This window comes from Megachile rotundata, chromosome 6 (genome assembly GCF_050947335.1).
Source record: "Megachile rotundata isolate GNS110a chromosome 6, iyMegRotu1, whole genome shotgun sequence".
NCBI lineage: Eukaryota > Metazoa > Arthropoda > Insecta > Hymenoptera > Megachilidae > Megachile > Megachile rotundata.
Window position 1 is genome coordinate 18,353,501 of NC_134988.1, and position 18,409 is coordinate 18,371,909.

General features: G+C 45.5%; 1 protein-coding gene across 5 annotated transcripts in view; it reads left to right on the forward strand.

Annotated features, from left to right (window-relative positions):
* SoxN (SRY-box transcription factor soxNeuro) overlaps positions 1 to 18,037 on the forward strand; it is an 86,493-nt gene extending 68,456 nt beyond the window's left edge. For 2 of the 5 annotated variants that reach the window (XR_001096252.2, XR_013038576.1), the window contains 2 exons: positions 745 to 871; positions 6,370 to 6,527. Coding sequence is in view for 3 of the 5 variants with exons in the window: in XM_003704129.3 (XP_003704177.3) it covers positions 16,586 to 16,655 (70 nt within the window). In the remaining 2 variants the exon portion in view is untranslated. Of the gene's footprint in view, positions 1 to 666; positions 872 to 6,369; positions 6,528 to 16,585 lie in introns of those variants that run through there. The other 3 variants (XM_003704129.3, XM_012287371.2, XM_012287370.2) reach the window with 3 other exon arrangements.
* The last annotated feature ends 372 nt before the right edge of the window (positions 18,038 to 18,409 follow it).

Genomic DNA, 18,409 nt, shown 5'->3' on the forward strand with positions numbered 1-18,409 from the left:
GTCGATTACCGAGATGAAATCGACTCGAACAGTTTCCAAAATTATGTTCGTCTCGAACGTAGATTACCTTGAAAGCCTTATTGGAGCGTGGACGAAACATCTAAGAATTTTTCCTGTGTGCCGCGAAATGGTTTCGGACTAATAAACCCAGAGACGAGGTAACTGTCATCCTCGAATCAATCCAGCCCCCGCGAAGCTGTTTCGCGCGTGGGCGTGAAACGACTTGCGTATGGTGTTAAGTAACGAAGCCGGCTCATTACTTCTTCTCGCGTGATGTTCGTGAGCGAGGAGTAAAATGAAAGGAGACGAGGAGAAAAGGAGTTTCTGCCTTGGCTCTCTCGTCTCGTTACGGCCATCCGTCATTTTCACACCTCGACGATGATCTATAACGAGGCTCTCGAACGCGTGTCCGACCTTAGCGCGTAAGGAATTTTTTTTGCTTTAAATTCGACAATTCTTTATCGCTAATGCTCGACTCGTACAAGAGTTTCGATTACGCGTTGCGACATTGACGATGGTGACAGTGAAAATAAAAGAAATCGTTAAGAGATTAATAAAATTGTCGTAACTGCGAAACGGATCGTTTGTTCGATGCTCGATATATCGTGGTAATTTCTCAAGATTAATTAACAAGTTTATGTATTGATACCACTAATTCGTCACCAGATAACAGTCTCTCGATCACGCTGGTCATTCGAAAGGATTCGACTGATCGCTCAGACGTGTTCGTGGTGTCTGTTGCAGGGATTGGAACGCGACGAGCAACGTACGCGTACAAGAATCCTGGCCAACGTGAGCGTCCTTCGGCACGGCGAACTCGAACCTCTTCAGCACCGAAGGATCAGGATCCTTGATTGTCTCGCGTCTGACGGTGAGTCCTCCTTTTTATTCTAACGTTAAACGCCTTCACACTTTTCGTCCTTAGAAACGTTCGTTTGGGTTTTAGCCTTTTTACTCTAATTTCGTCGAATTATTTATTTCTTAACATTTAGTAAAAGATTTTAATTAAGTAAGCATTCGTTGACGTGTTCTTGTTTCGAAACGAGGAATAATCGACGACCTCGTCGACAGAAAATTCTCGCGCGACATAATCAGTCCTCGAATCGAATCGAAGTAGGCAATTTTGTTCCAGTTTCAGTCAACAGATCGATCGGCACGGTTTCGTTCCGCTCGAATAAACAACACGATCCTCGATCGATCGATCGATCGATTGGCCAATTTGAAATTGCGAACGTTCTTCGACGATTATCTCCATTCAAAACTAAATCCTCGGGAGAGAAACCAAGATTTTCGATTATAAATCAGATTCTACCGATTTCGTTTATTTATTCAGATTGTTTCGCGTTTCGAGAGGAATTTTGTCTTGAATCGACAAGAAGACTTAATTAAAAGTTAAGACGTCGGGTGGCAGAATACCTCGCGAGGCTCGTTCGCAGGGGAAGATGTCATTCGGAATTTTTTCGAAAGGGAAAGCCCGAAGGGTGAGGAGGGGAATGCGCTTCGTCATTCCACGGATCCTCGGTTCGATACCACAGGAACCTTGAAACGAGCCTTCGATGCCTCCAGTATAGACGACAGCTATGAAATCGCCGGTGATTGCTCCTCTCGTTTCATCCCTTCAGCGGCGAACAGTTTCCCCGGATGCTCGAAAACATTCTTGAAAATTACACGCTCGAAGTTCTGCGACGATCTCGAGAAACGTTCTCGCGAGAAATAGATCAACATTTTTTACGCTCGCTTCCCACGAATTCTAGGGTACTTCAAAATTTTTACGCGTTCGAGTCTGAAACTTTCTCATAGTTACTTGCTATAAAATCCTTAAATTTAAAAATTCGTCAAATTCTATCCGTCACTGTCTGAACCTAGAATGTGAAAACTCTCCGAATTCGCGCAACTCGTTTTCGAGACAACCCGAGGAGACCAATTATCTTCAAAATACACGAATTACCGGCCGTATCGACACGATACTTGTTCATAATCGATTTGCACGTAAGGCTGATCGAGGTCTCGAGTCGCGACGTCGATTTTCCTCGGTAGCGAGTTTTCGCTGATTCATGGAAACAACAAGGTTTCAAGCGGAGGAACGAAAAGAGGTCTTCCTCGAGTCCGGAGATTGACTCGTCAGGGATGATGCGTCTATCCCCTCCCCTCTCTTGCGCTCTTTCCCGTAATTTCTCGTGTATACAGGGCTAATGGGTTATTTCAGGTAATTAGTTGCAGACTCCGTTTCTTCTTAACGCGACAAAAAGCTGCGAATCCAGGTGTACAGGGATTTCGCGCGGCCGAATACCGCACCGTCTCTATTTGCGTATCGCCACGATTTCTTCACGCACGCCCCTTACACGCTAATTTCTTTCTTATCCGGATTCTTAATTGCTTCTCCTTTGCTTAAAAAGGATATTAAAGTTCAAATTGTTCCGTGACGATGGCATCTCTTTCAAACTGATAGAATTTTTCAGTCGGAAATATGACTCAGGTCGTCGAAGATATTTCTGAAACATTGTAGCAGAGTCACCTAAGAAATAATCTGTTCTTGATAACGACGACAATGTTAGGCACAAGTTAAGCAAATTTATTCTTCCCACATACTACAATTACATTTTTAGTATTTTTTAATGACCTAGCAAAAGTATTATCCGTCACTCTTTCCTATAGCGTTTTCAAAGTCCTTGAAAAGAAGGTGGTGCAGTTTGAACCTGTAAGGTCTTTATAATGTAGCAAAAGTTCATTGACATTTTGTTCGTTCCAAACTAGAAACTGCAAAATGATAAACTACAAGTGCCATTTTCAGATGCTTTTATGTTATCGAATCGTGTCAACTTTCTAGGTTTCGAAATGGGTCATTCGATACGCAACATCCTGATCATAGAGTAAGAACATTTCCTGCGAAGTAGCCGACATGTTACTAGAGAAATACGTGGATTAAACAATCATGAACGATACGATCTGTAATAAAATTTGTCATTGATATACAGAAGCTTGTTAGTAAGCTCGTTAAATAGCCAGCGTTCGAAGAATCTTAAGTGACACCGCTTTCCAAGTGTTCCCATCAAAACACGATTCGTACTCGATCAAGAAAGGTATCAATACGATTCGAAGCGACAGCCAATTAATTATCGCGACGCGATCGCGTCTAATCTAACAAACAATCCTCGCTAGTGACGGTATCGTCCACGATCTACGGACACCACGAACAATAACAGCGTTTATCGAAAGAAACGATCGCTATCTCGACACGCTAGGGGACTGTGTAATCGGCCGATTAAGCGCGACCGTAGGTCCAGGGGCCCGTGAATTTGGCAATTACCGGCCAGTGCTAATGACGAGCGACCTGACGCGAGGTAAAAAGGTGTCGAAGGTGGCGGAGAAGTTGGCACCTTCGAGAAGACCGTCTCTGCCGAGTCATGCTGTGTAACGAACTTCACCTGGTCTCGCCTCCTGTTCAGGCTTCTTCCTTTTATCGACATACGATGCCAAATCCTCGCTGACCGTTTCCCTGTCACAGGAGGAGACGTCATTAACGACCGATACAGGACTCTGTTACGCTTCGATCCTTCGCGATGGTTCTTCAAACCTATCCCGTTCGTCACCAAATTGAAATATATTTCAAAACAAAAAACCTTACGCAATAACAGATTATTTTGCGTGACAATTTCGTAATATGACTACAAGAGGGATAATCGCGTTGGGAACAAATTTATTTACATAGGTGCGAGGGTGTTCGAGCAAGCGTGTCTTACGCGTCAGAGTGTTACGGGTGTAGGTACTTATGCGGAACGTTAGTACCGTGAACATTTTAGACGCGTTCTTTGCTTGTTTAAATTAAAAAGCGAATAAATTAACTACGCTATCTTAATTAAGTTCAAAGTACATTCTACGAGCAGTATTAAGAAAGGAAGTTTAAGGTAGGACTCTAAGAAGTTGTAAAGTTCTTGGGTAAAATTCTATCCGGCGAGTTGTTCGAGAAGAAATTTAAAAAAGATTCCAATTGGCGGGGAGGAGGGGTGGGAAGCGAGGTGGCCGAGAATTTATCGACGAGCGATTAAAGACGAGTGGTGAAAACGGTGGTAGCAAAATCGTGGAAGAAGCCAGAGCCAGGGAAGGGCGGAGAGCTCGAAGGTGGCTGGTTCGTTAATTACTGATTTTCCTCGGTCCGCGTCACTTTTTAATTGACGCCAGAAATTGAACCCGAGAACGGGCGCATCGCGCTCGATGCCTGAGCGACCGTTCGTTCTCGCCGACTCATCCTTCGTTCCTCCTCTTCTCCTTCTTCTTGTTCGAATCATCCTGCCAGGATCGGATTAATGCTTCTTCGACGGGAATTCTAACGAGTTTAAGATTCTACGTCTACGCTAAACATTTACAACCGCGTCGAAACATTCTGTACACAAATTTAACATTCAAAATTAACGATATAACACTATCGATATTGTCCATCGAATAGTATCGCTAACTTCGAGTTACCAAGTAAATTTCCTATCCAAGGATCCGAGACACGCTTACAAAATTGACAATTTAAAACAGTGAAAATGAACAAGTGCTTTCTTCGTCGACAAGTCGTCGGAAGAAGGTACACGACTCGTCTACGAAACGATCGAGCATGTTTTCCAATCCCTGAATAGGTGTTCCAGCCACGTGTTCTGGCTGTCAGTTCCCGACCAACAGACACTGCCAATGACACGAATCTTTGTTTCTGCGGTTCTCTCGTCCGCCTTTTCGCTCCCTTTGAAGGAGCGGAGCGTAAAAAGCATAGAAAGGGGTGGAATCGTTCTTTACCTGTTTCACCAGGACGATTCTCGTTTCTGTTTGACGGAACGGTTCGTTGGTTCCGGCCTCGTCGTGTCTCCGTCAGCTAGTTCTCAGCCTCCAGTTCGCGAACCTGTCAGCGACAGCGTGCTTCTCACCCTCGTAAAAATAATTACAGAGGCTGGCTGAGGTTTGAGACAGGTGGAGGAGGTTCCTCGATATTGTCGGTCCCGTTCATTCGGCAGTATTGTGCCAATCGGATCGGTCGATAAGCTGCATGGAACGGGGCTTAATAAAAATTCATTTGTCACGGCCGTTTGGAGATGATGCGTCTCCTCGTTGTCCGCTCTAGTCTTTTCATCTTCTTCCTCGTACTCCTCGTTTTTTTATTACTCCATCCACCAGTCACTTCCGCGATCGATCCAATTCTCTTTGTTCTTTTTTTACTGAAAACTGGTCAACTTTGAAGTGGATCTTCCAAGTATTTTATTAGCATCAACGTTCTGAATAATTAGAATTATACGCTGTCGTCGCATACGCGATCGTTTTCACCGTGGACGATAAATCCCCTCTTTTCTTTTATCGAAATTATTCGATTGTACAAACTCGAGGTCATAAAAGATCGATATTTCGCTAGAAGCAAAAACAGGGTAGATTCGTAAAATTTCCTTGTCGAGGGAAATCGAATAGCGGAGTCAATAACCCCCCGAAATCGCGACGTACCCCCGGGGGAACGAGATAGGGGTAATTACTCGCAATTATTAATTACGAGATACACGTGCTGCGCGTGCAGAAACGGGACGCGAAAGAGGAAGAAGCATCCCGCGGGACAGCCGGGTTAATAATGGTCCCGAGATCGTTCTGGCCTGACGCCCCGGAACAATCGATGATCGTCGATCCGCAGAATCGCGAAGACAGCCGCGTTTTTTTCCTCCTTCCGTCCCCGAGTCCCGGTGGATCAGCAGACATTACGAGGAATAAATTAATATTGCCACTTCGACGGTGCCACTGAAGGCTGATCACCGATCGAGCGATTGCCTCTCGTTTGTCCGCTTCACAAAAGTGGAACCCCCGTCCCTCTTCTTTTCGTTTCTTCCTCTTTCCATCCCCTTCCGTCGTGCCACGATTCACTTCATTGTTCGCTTCGAGTCTCGTCTCGAGTTAAGTCTTCTGGGTAATTTAAAAAGTTACACGCCTCTTAGCTTTGAAATTAGTTTGAAATATTCTTTCATTCTTTCTAACAATTGCTGAATGATCTAACTTCGATGTCTTTTATTTTCATGCTAATTCTTTGTTAACCCTTTCAATGTCGCTGGTATTTACAGAAAAATTAATTCGCCGTTGTGTTATAGTCTAATGATTAACTTTCTACGTTCGGCAACAAAAGGTCTAATCGAACATAGCTCTGAAACGAATTAGCCCTAAACCCACTATCTAATCTTTGTCGAACAAAAAGAAAAACCTGCATGGATCTATTTATCATTGCTGCTCGAATAACGTATAAATCACCGATTTTTATTGGTTCCAAATTGTTACCGTCGCCTATTGATTAAATCTTTTTTACTACCCACGTTCCATTATCGATCCGAATATTAATATCGATATCGTTTTTTTCTGTTTTAGAACGGGAACACCGTGCACCGAAGCGCTACGCGAAGCTGCCCCAGCCCAGAACCAGTTATGAACATATGATTAAGCTCGTTTTAATAAGTTTTTATGTAGATCTTACGCGTAAGGATGTATAATAAAAGTAAGTGTTGAATAAACGAGATACGTTGAGACGGGAGGCAGACAATTCTTTCGACGTCACGATTCATCTCGCTGATCGAAACGTACACCTTTTTCCTTTTCACGTAACTCGATGAAATTTTCGTCGGTCATTGTACGCGATAAAAGAGAAAACGAGGACATTTAGACTCGTCGAAACAAATAGAAATGCGAACGTGGACGTAGGTCATAGGCATAGATGACGAAGGAAGAACGGTCGGAGAAGGAACCGCTTTCGCCATCGAATCGTAACCCTGGCGACGAGACACCCTGGCCATCCTCGTTCACGGAGTTCCTCTTCTACAGGGATGAGCAAACTCTCTCCGTAGTGTAACCCACCCTCGACGGATAGCAAGTTGCAAGGACGAGGGTTGCCGGCGAGGTCTCGCCTGATTGGCGGCCGTGGACTATCGACCAACCCGCGACCGGCCCTTTGTTTTAGCCACCACCCTTCGTTATATCGAAGATACCTAACCCGAAGCCGAGGAAGATGAGCACGCTCTCGAGAGGAGATTTCTTTTTCCTGTGGCCGTGCTTAGAGAAAATCGTGATGGCTCGTCCGGAAACCCGACTGAAGCGACGCGACGCTTTTCGAGTTGCCAGTTCTTTTAATTCGTTTCAACGATAATTATGGAGGATCGAAGGAATAGTACTAGATTTTAATGCTAGTGAGCCATCGATGTAAAATACACATAGTGAATAATTGTTAGAGTTTGTAGTAAAGCCTGACAGTTGGGCACTTTTGTTTAAAGTAACTTTAGAACACACCGCGAACATTGCACGCGAAAGTAGCACAAAATAGCACTTGTGTCATCAATTTAAAACACAAGAATCGATGTAAGTGGTCATGAATTAAGTCGTTGTTCGTTTCAATAAAGCCTCGACACTTTCTTGAAGTCTTAAACATGACATTAATAATTCACGAGTGCAGGTTTCGATACTTATATGTATAGCATCAAGTCGTATCGTAGTTCTTATAGTCTGAAGTTGACCATTTGATAGACAATCGTTCCGATATGAAGATGGTTGTACCGAACACGGAAGGGATAGTGAACGAGTGTATTAGATAACGATGCCGTGGAAAAACGATTCAAAGAGCATGAATAAAAAAGGGAAAAGTGTAAAGTAGGATGTACGCGCGTGCTTTACGATAAGATAATAAAGAGAACGACACGGGAAAGGCATAAGGAGAAAAGCAGAGGGTATAAATATCCAGGCGACATTAAGGAATGATTAAAGAATCATTAAAAGCGTAGTTAGAGCAACGAAATCTTCATTCTGTTCCCTCCGTCCCTCTCCAATTACGGAGGCGTCGATACGCTCTCACCCCCTGTCGCTGACCAGCATTCCCTGGAGTCCCCATTTTTTTAATTAATAGAGCGTGCTACAACGAGCCAGGGATGCCTACCGGGTATACCGTCGTATACACGAACACACAAGGAACGCGCGCAAACAGAGACCGGGTGCAGAGCAGTTTGCAGCGTCGGTGTTTGTCTTCGTGTTACCAACACGAGGACACCGGGAGTCTCCGTCTGTTGGCGCGAGCAAAGCGGGCTGCGATTCGAAGGAAGAGAAGAGAAGCCGAAGAGGAAGAGGAACGAGCTGCCGGCAGGAAGAAGGGGGTGGGCCGCGAAGGGTTTTAATGAGGATGAGCGAGATAAACCCACCTCCGGGCTCCGTTTCGCTTCATCCACCCACGCTCTCGCTCTGCAGCACGCTACTTTCTCCTTCTTCGTCGTGTTCCTCCGGTTTTCTCTTCATTCTTCCCTGGTTTTCACGATGCACCCTCTGTCCTCTTCATTCTTCTCCGCGCAGCGTTTCCTCCTACCTCTTCTCCGGATTTTCTCTTTATCGTCGTTGTAGCTCGTCCGACTCACCCCAAACTACCCCCTCTCTGTCGTATTCCTTCGCTTTCCAAACGTCATCGTCTTTTTCCTACGTGCGAACAGAGTTGTTTCTCTTTCTGCTTCTTCTCGCGCACCCTGCCATCTTTCTTCGGCTACGCTATTCCTCGTTCATCAGAGCGCGCGTTATGCCAACATGTAAAAGAGAATGTAGTCTCTTTTCCGGCAATCTTCTAGCCCGTGGAATTCGCGAACCAAGGGGAACTGTAGGCCAATTCTTGAGCGGCATCGACAACGTTTACCAAACGCGCCATCGCGTATAGTAAAGATCACTGCTTAATTAATTATCTAATTTACCCATTAGTCGAGCGACGAAACGAGATTAGTGAAATTTTACGTATGTTGGCGAATAATATTTAAAGGAACAAAAGTTTAATCGGTCGTCCGAAAATCGATTATTTGGTATCGGCCATCGGTGATTCCTAATGTAATTTTCGCATTTACAATATTAAAAAATTAAATCCTTTATTTAGCGCTACTGCGTTGCTAATGTAGGATTAAAGATTAATAAGTATCGACGATATTAAAAAGTAATTCTCTGATTTAATAGGAATCAGGATTTTCTGCCATTCATCAATCTCAAATTATTTGATTAAATTAAATTCGTAACGCTGGTCGCTGATCACCACCAACGAACAGTCAACGTATTAACGAACAATCGAGCATATTCGAGCGGAAACTTGAAGCATTTACGATCACGCGATGCATGCAACGTTCTATCTGCACTCTGCCGAACATAATTAGCCATCAACAATTAACGAACCATCGTCGGATGTATCGAGCCACGGATTAATTAATTTCGCTTCGATCCGATCAGTTTGGCCACCGTGCCTCGAGCCGATGATTTGTACGAACGCATATTTAAGCCGTAATATCTCCTATTCACGCGATATTCGTCGACGTTGTTACGACATTTTTGCCAAACTTATTTTCCGGCTATTAAACAGTGCCAAAAAACGTGGACCGTACAAATCTTTGTTGTCGACGTCAACAAAATTTGTTGATTCGTCTGAACAACTTATATGTTTACTTAGAATTTTAACTAGGATTGCCAATGATTCGAAGCCGGACGATTGCAATTCGTGAAACATTAATTAATGGTACAATCAATAATTTACGAAGCCATTCTTCGCGATACTTCGTCGACAGAGAAACAAGACGAGCCGGCATCGCGTGAACTTTAATTAGCGTTTGTGACCAGAACAACCGTGGTCCGTCGTCATCTTCGTCACGGTTTCCTCTGACATGGCGTCGAAACGATCAAAGAATTGTCCAGATTGCAAAAGGGCTAAGACGATCTCGCGTCACGTTCTCGATGCGTATCTAATGAAACGAAGCGAACGTGTGGCATTACACGCGCAATGTTCTGTCCCATCGAAATCACTTTCTGCATTCGCTTCGACAGCCAGCCTGTACCTTATTCCGGTGAAACGATAAATCCGTTAATCGTCTCGAAGAAACAAAATTAATGGAAATGTTTATTCATTTATATCGAGAATTGAAATTCTACTCTAATACTCTATTCATTGAACTTTTGTACGCGACGATATAAGGTAGACGAAGTTTACCGAAATCTGACACCGCTTCGAGAACAAATTTTATGGAAGATCAGTGTTCGGAGAGTATCAAAATGCAAAAATAGAACGGAAGTTTAAGAACCTACGCGAAATATCGATTAGTCTTAATTAACGTCGGTGAAATTGGAAACTTAGCAGGATTATCTCATTCGAGAAACAAGATACATGTTCGGTGCGCGTCGTACAAGTATTGTTGCCGTACGAAAAGATGGAAGATGAATGGAGAAAGCTCGAGAGGAACGGTTCGCAACGTGGCTGACCGTCAATCAACTCTCTCTCCCTTACCAAATTACTGTCAAATGCAATTAGAATTGACGTAGCAGACTGTAGGGGCTAAATCAGAATCGCGAAACAATCCCCTGCTAATGATTTCAACCCTGAGGCCTACCCATATTCGCTATTTTCTCTCCCGCTGCTAATTAATACACCTCTTTACCGTGCGTCAATTCGACTGTTCCACTTTATCCTTACAAGTCCCCTTTCCGTGCACCTGTGCCCTCCTCCTTCGCCGATCTTTAACTTTAATCCCCTCAAATTTTCGTTCCAGTCTGTTATCTTCCAGAAAGCTTTCAATTTGCTGTCTCTCCGATTTAAACTTTCCGCTTGCCATCGTTCCAAACCGAAATTTTCGATTAAAATTTGAAAGCTCGGAGGTAGAGCGAAAATATCGCAACGAAAGGTCCTGCAGAAACTCTAGGATGAAATATATGAATTATGATTATAATGAAAAACGAGCTTCACCTGCAAAATCGTGTATAAATTCCAGCATGGTGGTTCGCAGAGGAGTTAAGAGGAGAAAGGGGCAGGGTAGAGAAATAGAGAAACCAGTCTGAATGTCGAGTGTTATTAATGCACGTGTCTAACGGCACTCCTATCCGCGTGATCGTTTTGCAATTGCTGTTGATACTCGACGGTCTGTCGCACCGACATCGAAAGGGAACAAAAATAAATATAAAAAAAACTGTACCCTTCTCTCCATCAAACGCGTTCCACGATCGTGTACCTAGTCGAAATATGATCGACATTCATTAATCTCGAACCTGTTTTTGTTTTTTTTTTTGTTTTATATTTTTACCATTCATCCTCCTCGTAACGAGTTCACCTCTTCGACACAAAAGCAACTTGCAACCCTTAACGTCGTTGATACGAGAACTTTGCGACGCGATTAAGCGGATTTCCATCGAATCCGCGAGCCAGAAGAAAGTTCGAAAGGCATTCGTTTGCGATACATACTCGACATCGCGCGACGTTTGTTTACGCGACAGAAGTTCGAGAGGTTCACCTAAAAAAGGAAAAAGAAAAATTTCGATCCATTCGTTTCGTTCTCGCGGCAACTCGAGCCTTTTTTGCGCGATCCTCGGCGCAGAGGCGATGATATATATTAAAGAGATGCTTTTTGGCAATAAACAATCGCACGCTACGGCCACAGGCAGTTAGCAGGAGCATTAGGGTGAATTATTCCGGCCACCCAGCGTAAAAACTGCCATGAATCACGGGAATCATGGGCTTTTTGCCCTCGGCCTCGTAGGATCTTGTTCCCTGCCGCGTTCGAGGCAGCCGAAACTACATCTTCATTTTGTAGACACGACAATTTCCAGAGGGCAAACGATTCGACCGACGATAAACGCGGTGAACGACTTAAAACAATCGGGGAATATTCTGTAATAGATTCGAGACTTACGGGCTAAATAGTACTCGCTGAACGGAGTAAAAAAACGATGCTCGCAGACGTCCATTCCTCGACCCTTACGCTTGACGTTGAAATATCGCGAGTGGCCAGATACTTTTTAACCTCTGACAAGAATTCCTTTTTAAAATAAATTGTTTCTGCAAGAGACAGCCTTTCTTCGAACGCCACCATCCAAGTTCATTCTGTAAAACTTACAATGCCGAGTCTGCATTAAGATAGCCGTGTCTATTGCACGTAATATCCGCGGTGCTATCAAGCAATCGTACATCTCATCGAATGACATCGTAAAACGCTTGGCACGAGCGTTAAATTTGTCGTTGAACGGGTAGACGAAGTAACCGGTCGAAGGTTGACAGCGATTACGGGGCCCATTCGATTTCCGTATCCATCGTCAAAGTCGGCGATATCCTCAAACGCGACAGCTGCAATCGCGAGGACGACGAGGGGGCAGTGTACTCACCCTCGACGCGTTTACATATATATAACGTACATTCGTCGTACAAAACAGAAAAGACACACATGGACGAAGGGCATCGTGCTCGTTCGAATTACCCGGGGTCGGTTCTTTTTCATTACGCTAAGAGCCGATTGCATTTTTTTACGTCCCTGAGTGAGTGAAGAGGGGGTGTCCAATCCGGCGAATCGGATGGAAGGAGGGCCATCTAATCACGTGTTCCTGGCAATCGTGTCCTGCGTCCACACCCCTCAACACCGTGTAACCTCTCCATCTTGGACCCAATCCTGATAGAGACAGAGAAGAACGACGAAGGGGTATCCCTTTTATTCGAGGACCATAGGGACATTCTCCTCTTTTTTCTCTTTACACTTCCTCGTTCTTCTTCTCTTTTTCTCACTCTCCCTTTTTCCCTTCTTTTCCTTCGACACAGACCGCCCTTTCACCATTCCCGGGGACGCCTCTTCAATCGGGCTTAGCCGGCTGGCGTAATTAAGCCGCGATTGAAAATTAATCATCGCGGATCGATTTCGTACACCGAGAAGAGGCGGTGAAAAAAGGAGGTTTGTCTGTTGGGCACGGGGTTTGAAGGTCTCCTTTGATGTAACTGCCACCACTCCCGAGTTCTCTCTGTACGTGGCAAGCTCCTTACGCCAATTATCTCACGATTATGGAATCATTATTTTCCCTGCTCGAGATCTTCTCCGGGGCCCTTCTTCCTCGATTTCGTCGTGAAACGTAAGTGGATCGTCTCCGCGGATTTGCAATATTACGAAGTACGAGTTCCTTCTCAAAACTATTCAATTAGAATATTACTCCGATTCGAGTACGTGAAGTTTTCCGAATATTTCCTGCATAAAAGTATAAAAGACGAAGCGAACAAAATAAGATCGACCAGATTCTTCGCCATGCTTCGAATCTCCTTCGATACCGTGCGAAGTAAAAACGTGCAAGGCTCCTTGCAAGGTTCGTCCATTTCCAAGAAGTCCTCGCAATTACCGGTCCAGACCAAGCAAGGAACAAGACGAAATTAAAAAACCCGCAGTTCCGAGCTTCCGTGTCCCGGAGGTAAAAGAAAGGGGTTAGAAGTCTGGCGCGGAAGAAGAAAAGACTTAAAAATCCAGGTTCACGATAGTGGACGGCGTAAATTGTCAGTGAGGACAATTCGACGAAATCACCGATCAGCGGAGCTCCTTATTTCGGCTGGAAACGAACGACTGGTCGAATGGTTCACGAGGAAAAGAATTAAAGGCACTCGCTGGTCAACGAATCTACTCTCTTCTAACCGATTCCCTTGGCGCAGACGGTCGAGGCAACCAGCCAGCCAAGACAGCCAGCCAGCCAACTTCCTCTTCCTCCTCGACGAAATCCCAATAATCCACGATGAGACACAGATTGAGTCTCCCGGAGACGGTGAAGAAAGAGAAAAAAGAAAAAAAAGAGCGCGCAGAAGAAACGGTCGCCGACAGCGAGGTTGGATAAGAGGCCAGGGGGTGACGTAACGGGAGAAGAAAATTGGAATCTTTCCGGAACGAGGGATGATAAAATTGCGGATGGCCAGGTGTTACCGTAATCCGGATTGAGACGAGCAACGGACCCGACCGATCAACAGCTACCACCACATACGCCTGCGAGAACCTATACGTTTTCTTGTTCCTGCGCGGTACGCGGTTCCTTTCTGGCTGACAAGATTAGAATCGTTCCGGATTTCTCGGAGAAACGACGTTTCGAAAGTTTCTATACCGATATAGCGAGGTTGCGATACCGATGACGTGGAAAATTTGTAAAATAGTTCTCTTCGAGAACGAGAAATCGACTTGTCAGTCGACAGGTTCGATTGTCCAAACAGTGATGGAATAACGTTTCCTGCATCCCGTCGAACCCGTATCTTGCCTTAAGCCTGAAGAGCAAACGCAGGACAGAATACTCTTCGTTGACTTACTCTGACCCAGATTTCGAACACGGTCCAACGATCGGGTCGAGATTCGACGCGCATCGATAACGGCCAGAGGGAAAAAACGAAGAGAAGAAAGTAGTACCTCGTGACGATCCTCGGCTCCGGACTTCGATCGTTATCAGAGCGAACTGGTACAAGGCGTGGAACTTTAATTCCGAGGGAACTTATTACTCTGTCGGTCCATAAATCCTTCGGGCCTGCGAGAGGTGGAGGGACAACGATACGCGCGTCGATTTAAAAAAGACGCGATCTCACTCTGCTCGCTAACGGGTCGCGATTATTCCGATCCAGCTGCGAAGGACGAGCGCAAACGGCAGGACAGCGCGAGCAACGTTCGTAATTTGTTTCGAGATTGTATCTTCAAAGTGGCCCCACGTCGTAGCGGGAAGGGGAAGAGGAAATATTCTCGGTTCCGTGGAACGAGCAATGGGACATCGTGGGCGTGGGTTTGCGGAGAAGCCGAGAAGGATCAGGAAGGACGAAAAGGAGGAGCTCTGGCCTCGTCTCAATCACGATTTTTTACCCTTTTTCATCTCCTACGTATTTCTCGTACGCGTTAATTCTTACAAGATGTATTATGGGAACTATATTAGACAGATCGGCAAAAATAATTAAGAATCCGTGGTACCGATAGCGAAAATGTTAAGTATCGTACACCACGAAGACGTCGAAGCTAGTCTGAAATGTTAAATACCATGTATCGACTAATCGAGCAAAGCAAAGCAATAGGAGAAGTCTAAATAAATATCCAAGAAAATTGTCCACGTGTTGGTGGCGCAACGAAGAAGATCAAGCATGCGTGGCTCTTTCGCGAGCGAACCAGCAGGATCAGGTCCACACGGTCCTGTATCGTATATCGTACATATCGCATCGAAGGATCGGTGTAAGCCGGTAGCAGTCAGATTTCTCTCTCCGGTACCAAAGTGGAGGCAACAGCAGCAGCACCGCCACACTCGATGCGCACAATTAATATTGAGCCGTATCTCTGATCTCTCATTATTACCTGGTGGCTGGCAGTGTGTGAGGGTGTAACCGTTCCCGCAGGAACGAGTCTGTCGTACGAGGACCCGGTACGCTTGTGTTGGTATCGGCTACCGTACACCCCGGGACACCAGAGTCGGCCATGCATCACCCTAACGAGCCGAGCATCGCGTGCCGATCTGTATTAAGGATTTATAATCCTCCGGACGCCGGAGAACTCCTAATGTCCTGGCTGAGCGGGAGATATTTGCCTATAGGCTCGCAGGATCGCGTCAGATGCTTCGTTCGGCTCCGTGGAATCAGACTTCGACCTGTCTCTCTTCCTCTCCGAACAAATAGGCACACCCACGACGATTTTTTTCTTCCCTTTCCGCGATTTTTCGCGTTATTCCGTTGACGCGACATCTACGCAGGATCTCTGTACAGTTTTTCCTTCGAAACGCCTCGTAATCGTCGATCTTAAATTGCGATCTGATTATGCCGACATGTATCCAACACGAGCTTGCACCTCGGACGAATCCTACCTATTACACCCTGCGCAACAGAATCAATTTACGAGAGCAAGGAACGAAGAATCCGGTTGAAACACATCTTGGAGAATCCTCGAGAATGCAGAAAGTCGAGGTGGTAGTCGGTGTCGAGCAGGTACGGTGTCTCCGCTTAAACACATATTAATTAGACCCTCAAGCAGCAGGAAGACATAACTCGCCAAGACGGGATGGGTCGAGGCCGACGTGGTCGCGGCGCAGTTTCCGAGTGTCGTGTTACGTCTTCTCGAGTGCTGCGTTTCCCTGTATACCTCGCGAAGGTTACCCCACCTCGGCCCCGTGGGCCTCTTACTCCGCGATCAAGGGGCCCGTTGGAGCAGGGAGGACCCGCGGGTGGCCCCAACCCAGCCACGAGGATCGTAGGCACCGTACGTGGGCTCGGAAGAAACCGAGCACGACGCTACCAGCGCATTAATAACACTGGTAGCCGGTCATATGTTAAACGTCCACCCTGTTATGCGCGCCGCTACTGCCACCGTCGGTGGGTCAGATCCTCGGGAGGGGCAGGAAAAAGGAGGAGGAAGGGGCAGGATGCAGTAGGTACGTTTTACCTACAGCGACGTGCTCCTACGTGCAACGTGGTCGTGGTGCAGATCACCTTCTGTCTACCTGGATCCCTCTTCCGCTTCGACTGTGACTCCCTTCTTTCCCAATTTTCTCCACGAGTGGAAATAATTAAAATATACTTGCGTTTCCTATCGATTTGTATCCGGCGTTATATTTAAAATCGTCGATTAACCATAATCGACAAGGAACATAAATTAACATTCATGAATTATAAATAAGCGTACGGTAGCAAAAGCTCGGCACGCGAAATGTTTCCTTTTTTTATCGTACGAACGACTTAAAGAAAGCTTGAAACCTGCAAAACGATCGTAGAATTCCTTGAAATGTCGTGTACAAACGAACGAGGCACGATTAATAAACGACAAATATAATAAAAACATGTTCTCTGCTTCAGGTACCGATATCCGGAAGAGGTAAGGAGATTAGCATCCAGCCAGTGCTCTCTGGGATCTCCATTATATTGAAAAGCAGAATCGAACCGAGGAGACCGGTCTGAATGGACGCCTTTTCCCTTGGAGTACGCGGGAATACCAATCATCGCAGCACGGTGGACACAGGATAAATTAACTTAACGCGACAAATTGCACCGAGTGCTCAATCGTGTAACACCGAAAGTGTCCTGGCACATCGTGCTTATTGGTCCACGAACGTTCGCGTCCGTCGTTTGTGTAACATCGAGATGCGATTATTGTCATTATTATCGTGATCCGTCCAACGAGATCGACGAACAGTTATCATTACCGACCAGATCCATGATTATCATTATCAACGACTCGGCGAACGCGAGAGAGATCCGCCAGTTTGAATAATTCATGCTCCACTCACGAGTTGCCTGTCCGTGTGCGTCTTCTTTCTCCTCTCTTCCTCTTCTTCTTCATCTCCTTCTTATTTTCGGTGGGTTCCGCGAGCGTAAATGAGAGAAAGTGCGTACAAATGAGAGGGCCGGAGACGTCGTGCAGTAGCGACTGTACGCATCGTTATAAATCACGCGTGCGCGAGGATAAATCGTGATGTTACCACGCCGTTTTGTCGTTCTTTCCCGTTGTTCCTACCTATTATACCCAACCACTTTGTTTTCCCTCTTTTCATCCGAATCTCGCCGACTTTTACCGCGTAAATGCCACTGTAATTATAATGCTATTCGCGGACTCGAGTCTTCGAGAATTCGAGGCTTTCAGAGTTAACTGTGGGTCAAGAGCCTCGCGTGGCGCAGACTTTGGACCAAATCGACTTGTAAAATAAAAGCGATGACTCCCATTTTGGATCCGAGCAAACTTATCGCGTGGAGTCTCTAGACTCGATTCGAAAGCGATATCTACGAGAAAAAGGTAAACGACCCTCGAATCGTAGGCCGTTAAGATACGAGAGTTTGTAACGCGACCTATTGTCCTTTCCTCTCTGCTACCACCCTTCGATTATTATCGAGTGTACTCGCAAAACTCTAGTAGATCAAACGAATTCGAGAGTTATATTCTCGAGAGAAAATTGCAGACTGCGAGGAGAAGAAAGCTTGTTTGTAACGAAGTGGTTGGTTGGTAACGGGGTGGAAGGGAATTTAAAATTCAGGAAGACGCAAGAGATACATCGAGGGGACATTCGAAGGCACCTGACAATTCACGAGAGCCTTCTACCTGCTGTTTTCTTGCCCTTTCTGGCGTCTTCTCGTTAATTATTCCAGGCGTGCGCGTATGCCAGCAGCATGTACGCGATCGTAGATACACGCTCGCGTCTAAGGCACAGCGTGACGCTCCTTCGTAAAAACAGTGGCGCCACGAAACCCGCGGAAAAATCGCGGTTTTCTGCGTGGATTAAGACGGTTGAATAAATAAAGTATCGGTGGAACGAGCATATTCTTGATTTATTGATCCTGTCTTCTCCCGCATCCTCTCCGTTTCGCCAAATACTGACAATCTTCTATTACGTTGAAATTGGAAGCTGAATAAATGATCTTTAACCCTTTGCTTCATTCTCGGAGTTTTGGATTCATTCGTTATCGCATGGCTGGAACAGGCAAAGAAAATTTTTACGTTTTCTGTAGCTTGCAAATTATAACTTAACTGTAGGATATTATTCGATTTTGGCAAAGGGTTAAAGCTAAAGGCAGATGAAAAGAAAGAAGGTAAGACAACGCAGGCAAAACTGTGTTAGGCGTGAACGGATCAGAGGAATAATTAATAGTCACAGTCGAGCCGCGTTTTGGTGGAACGGCGGACATTCT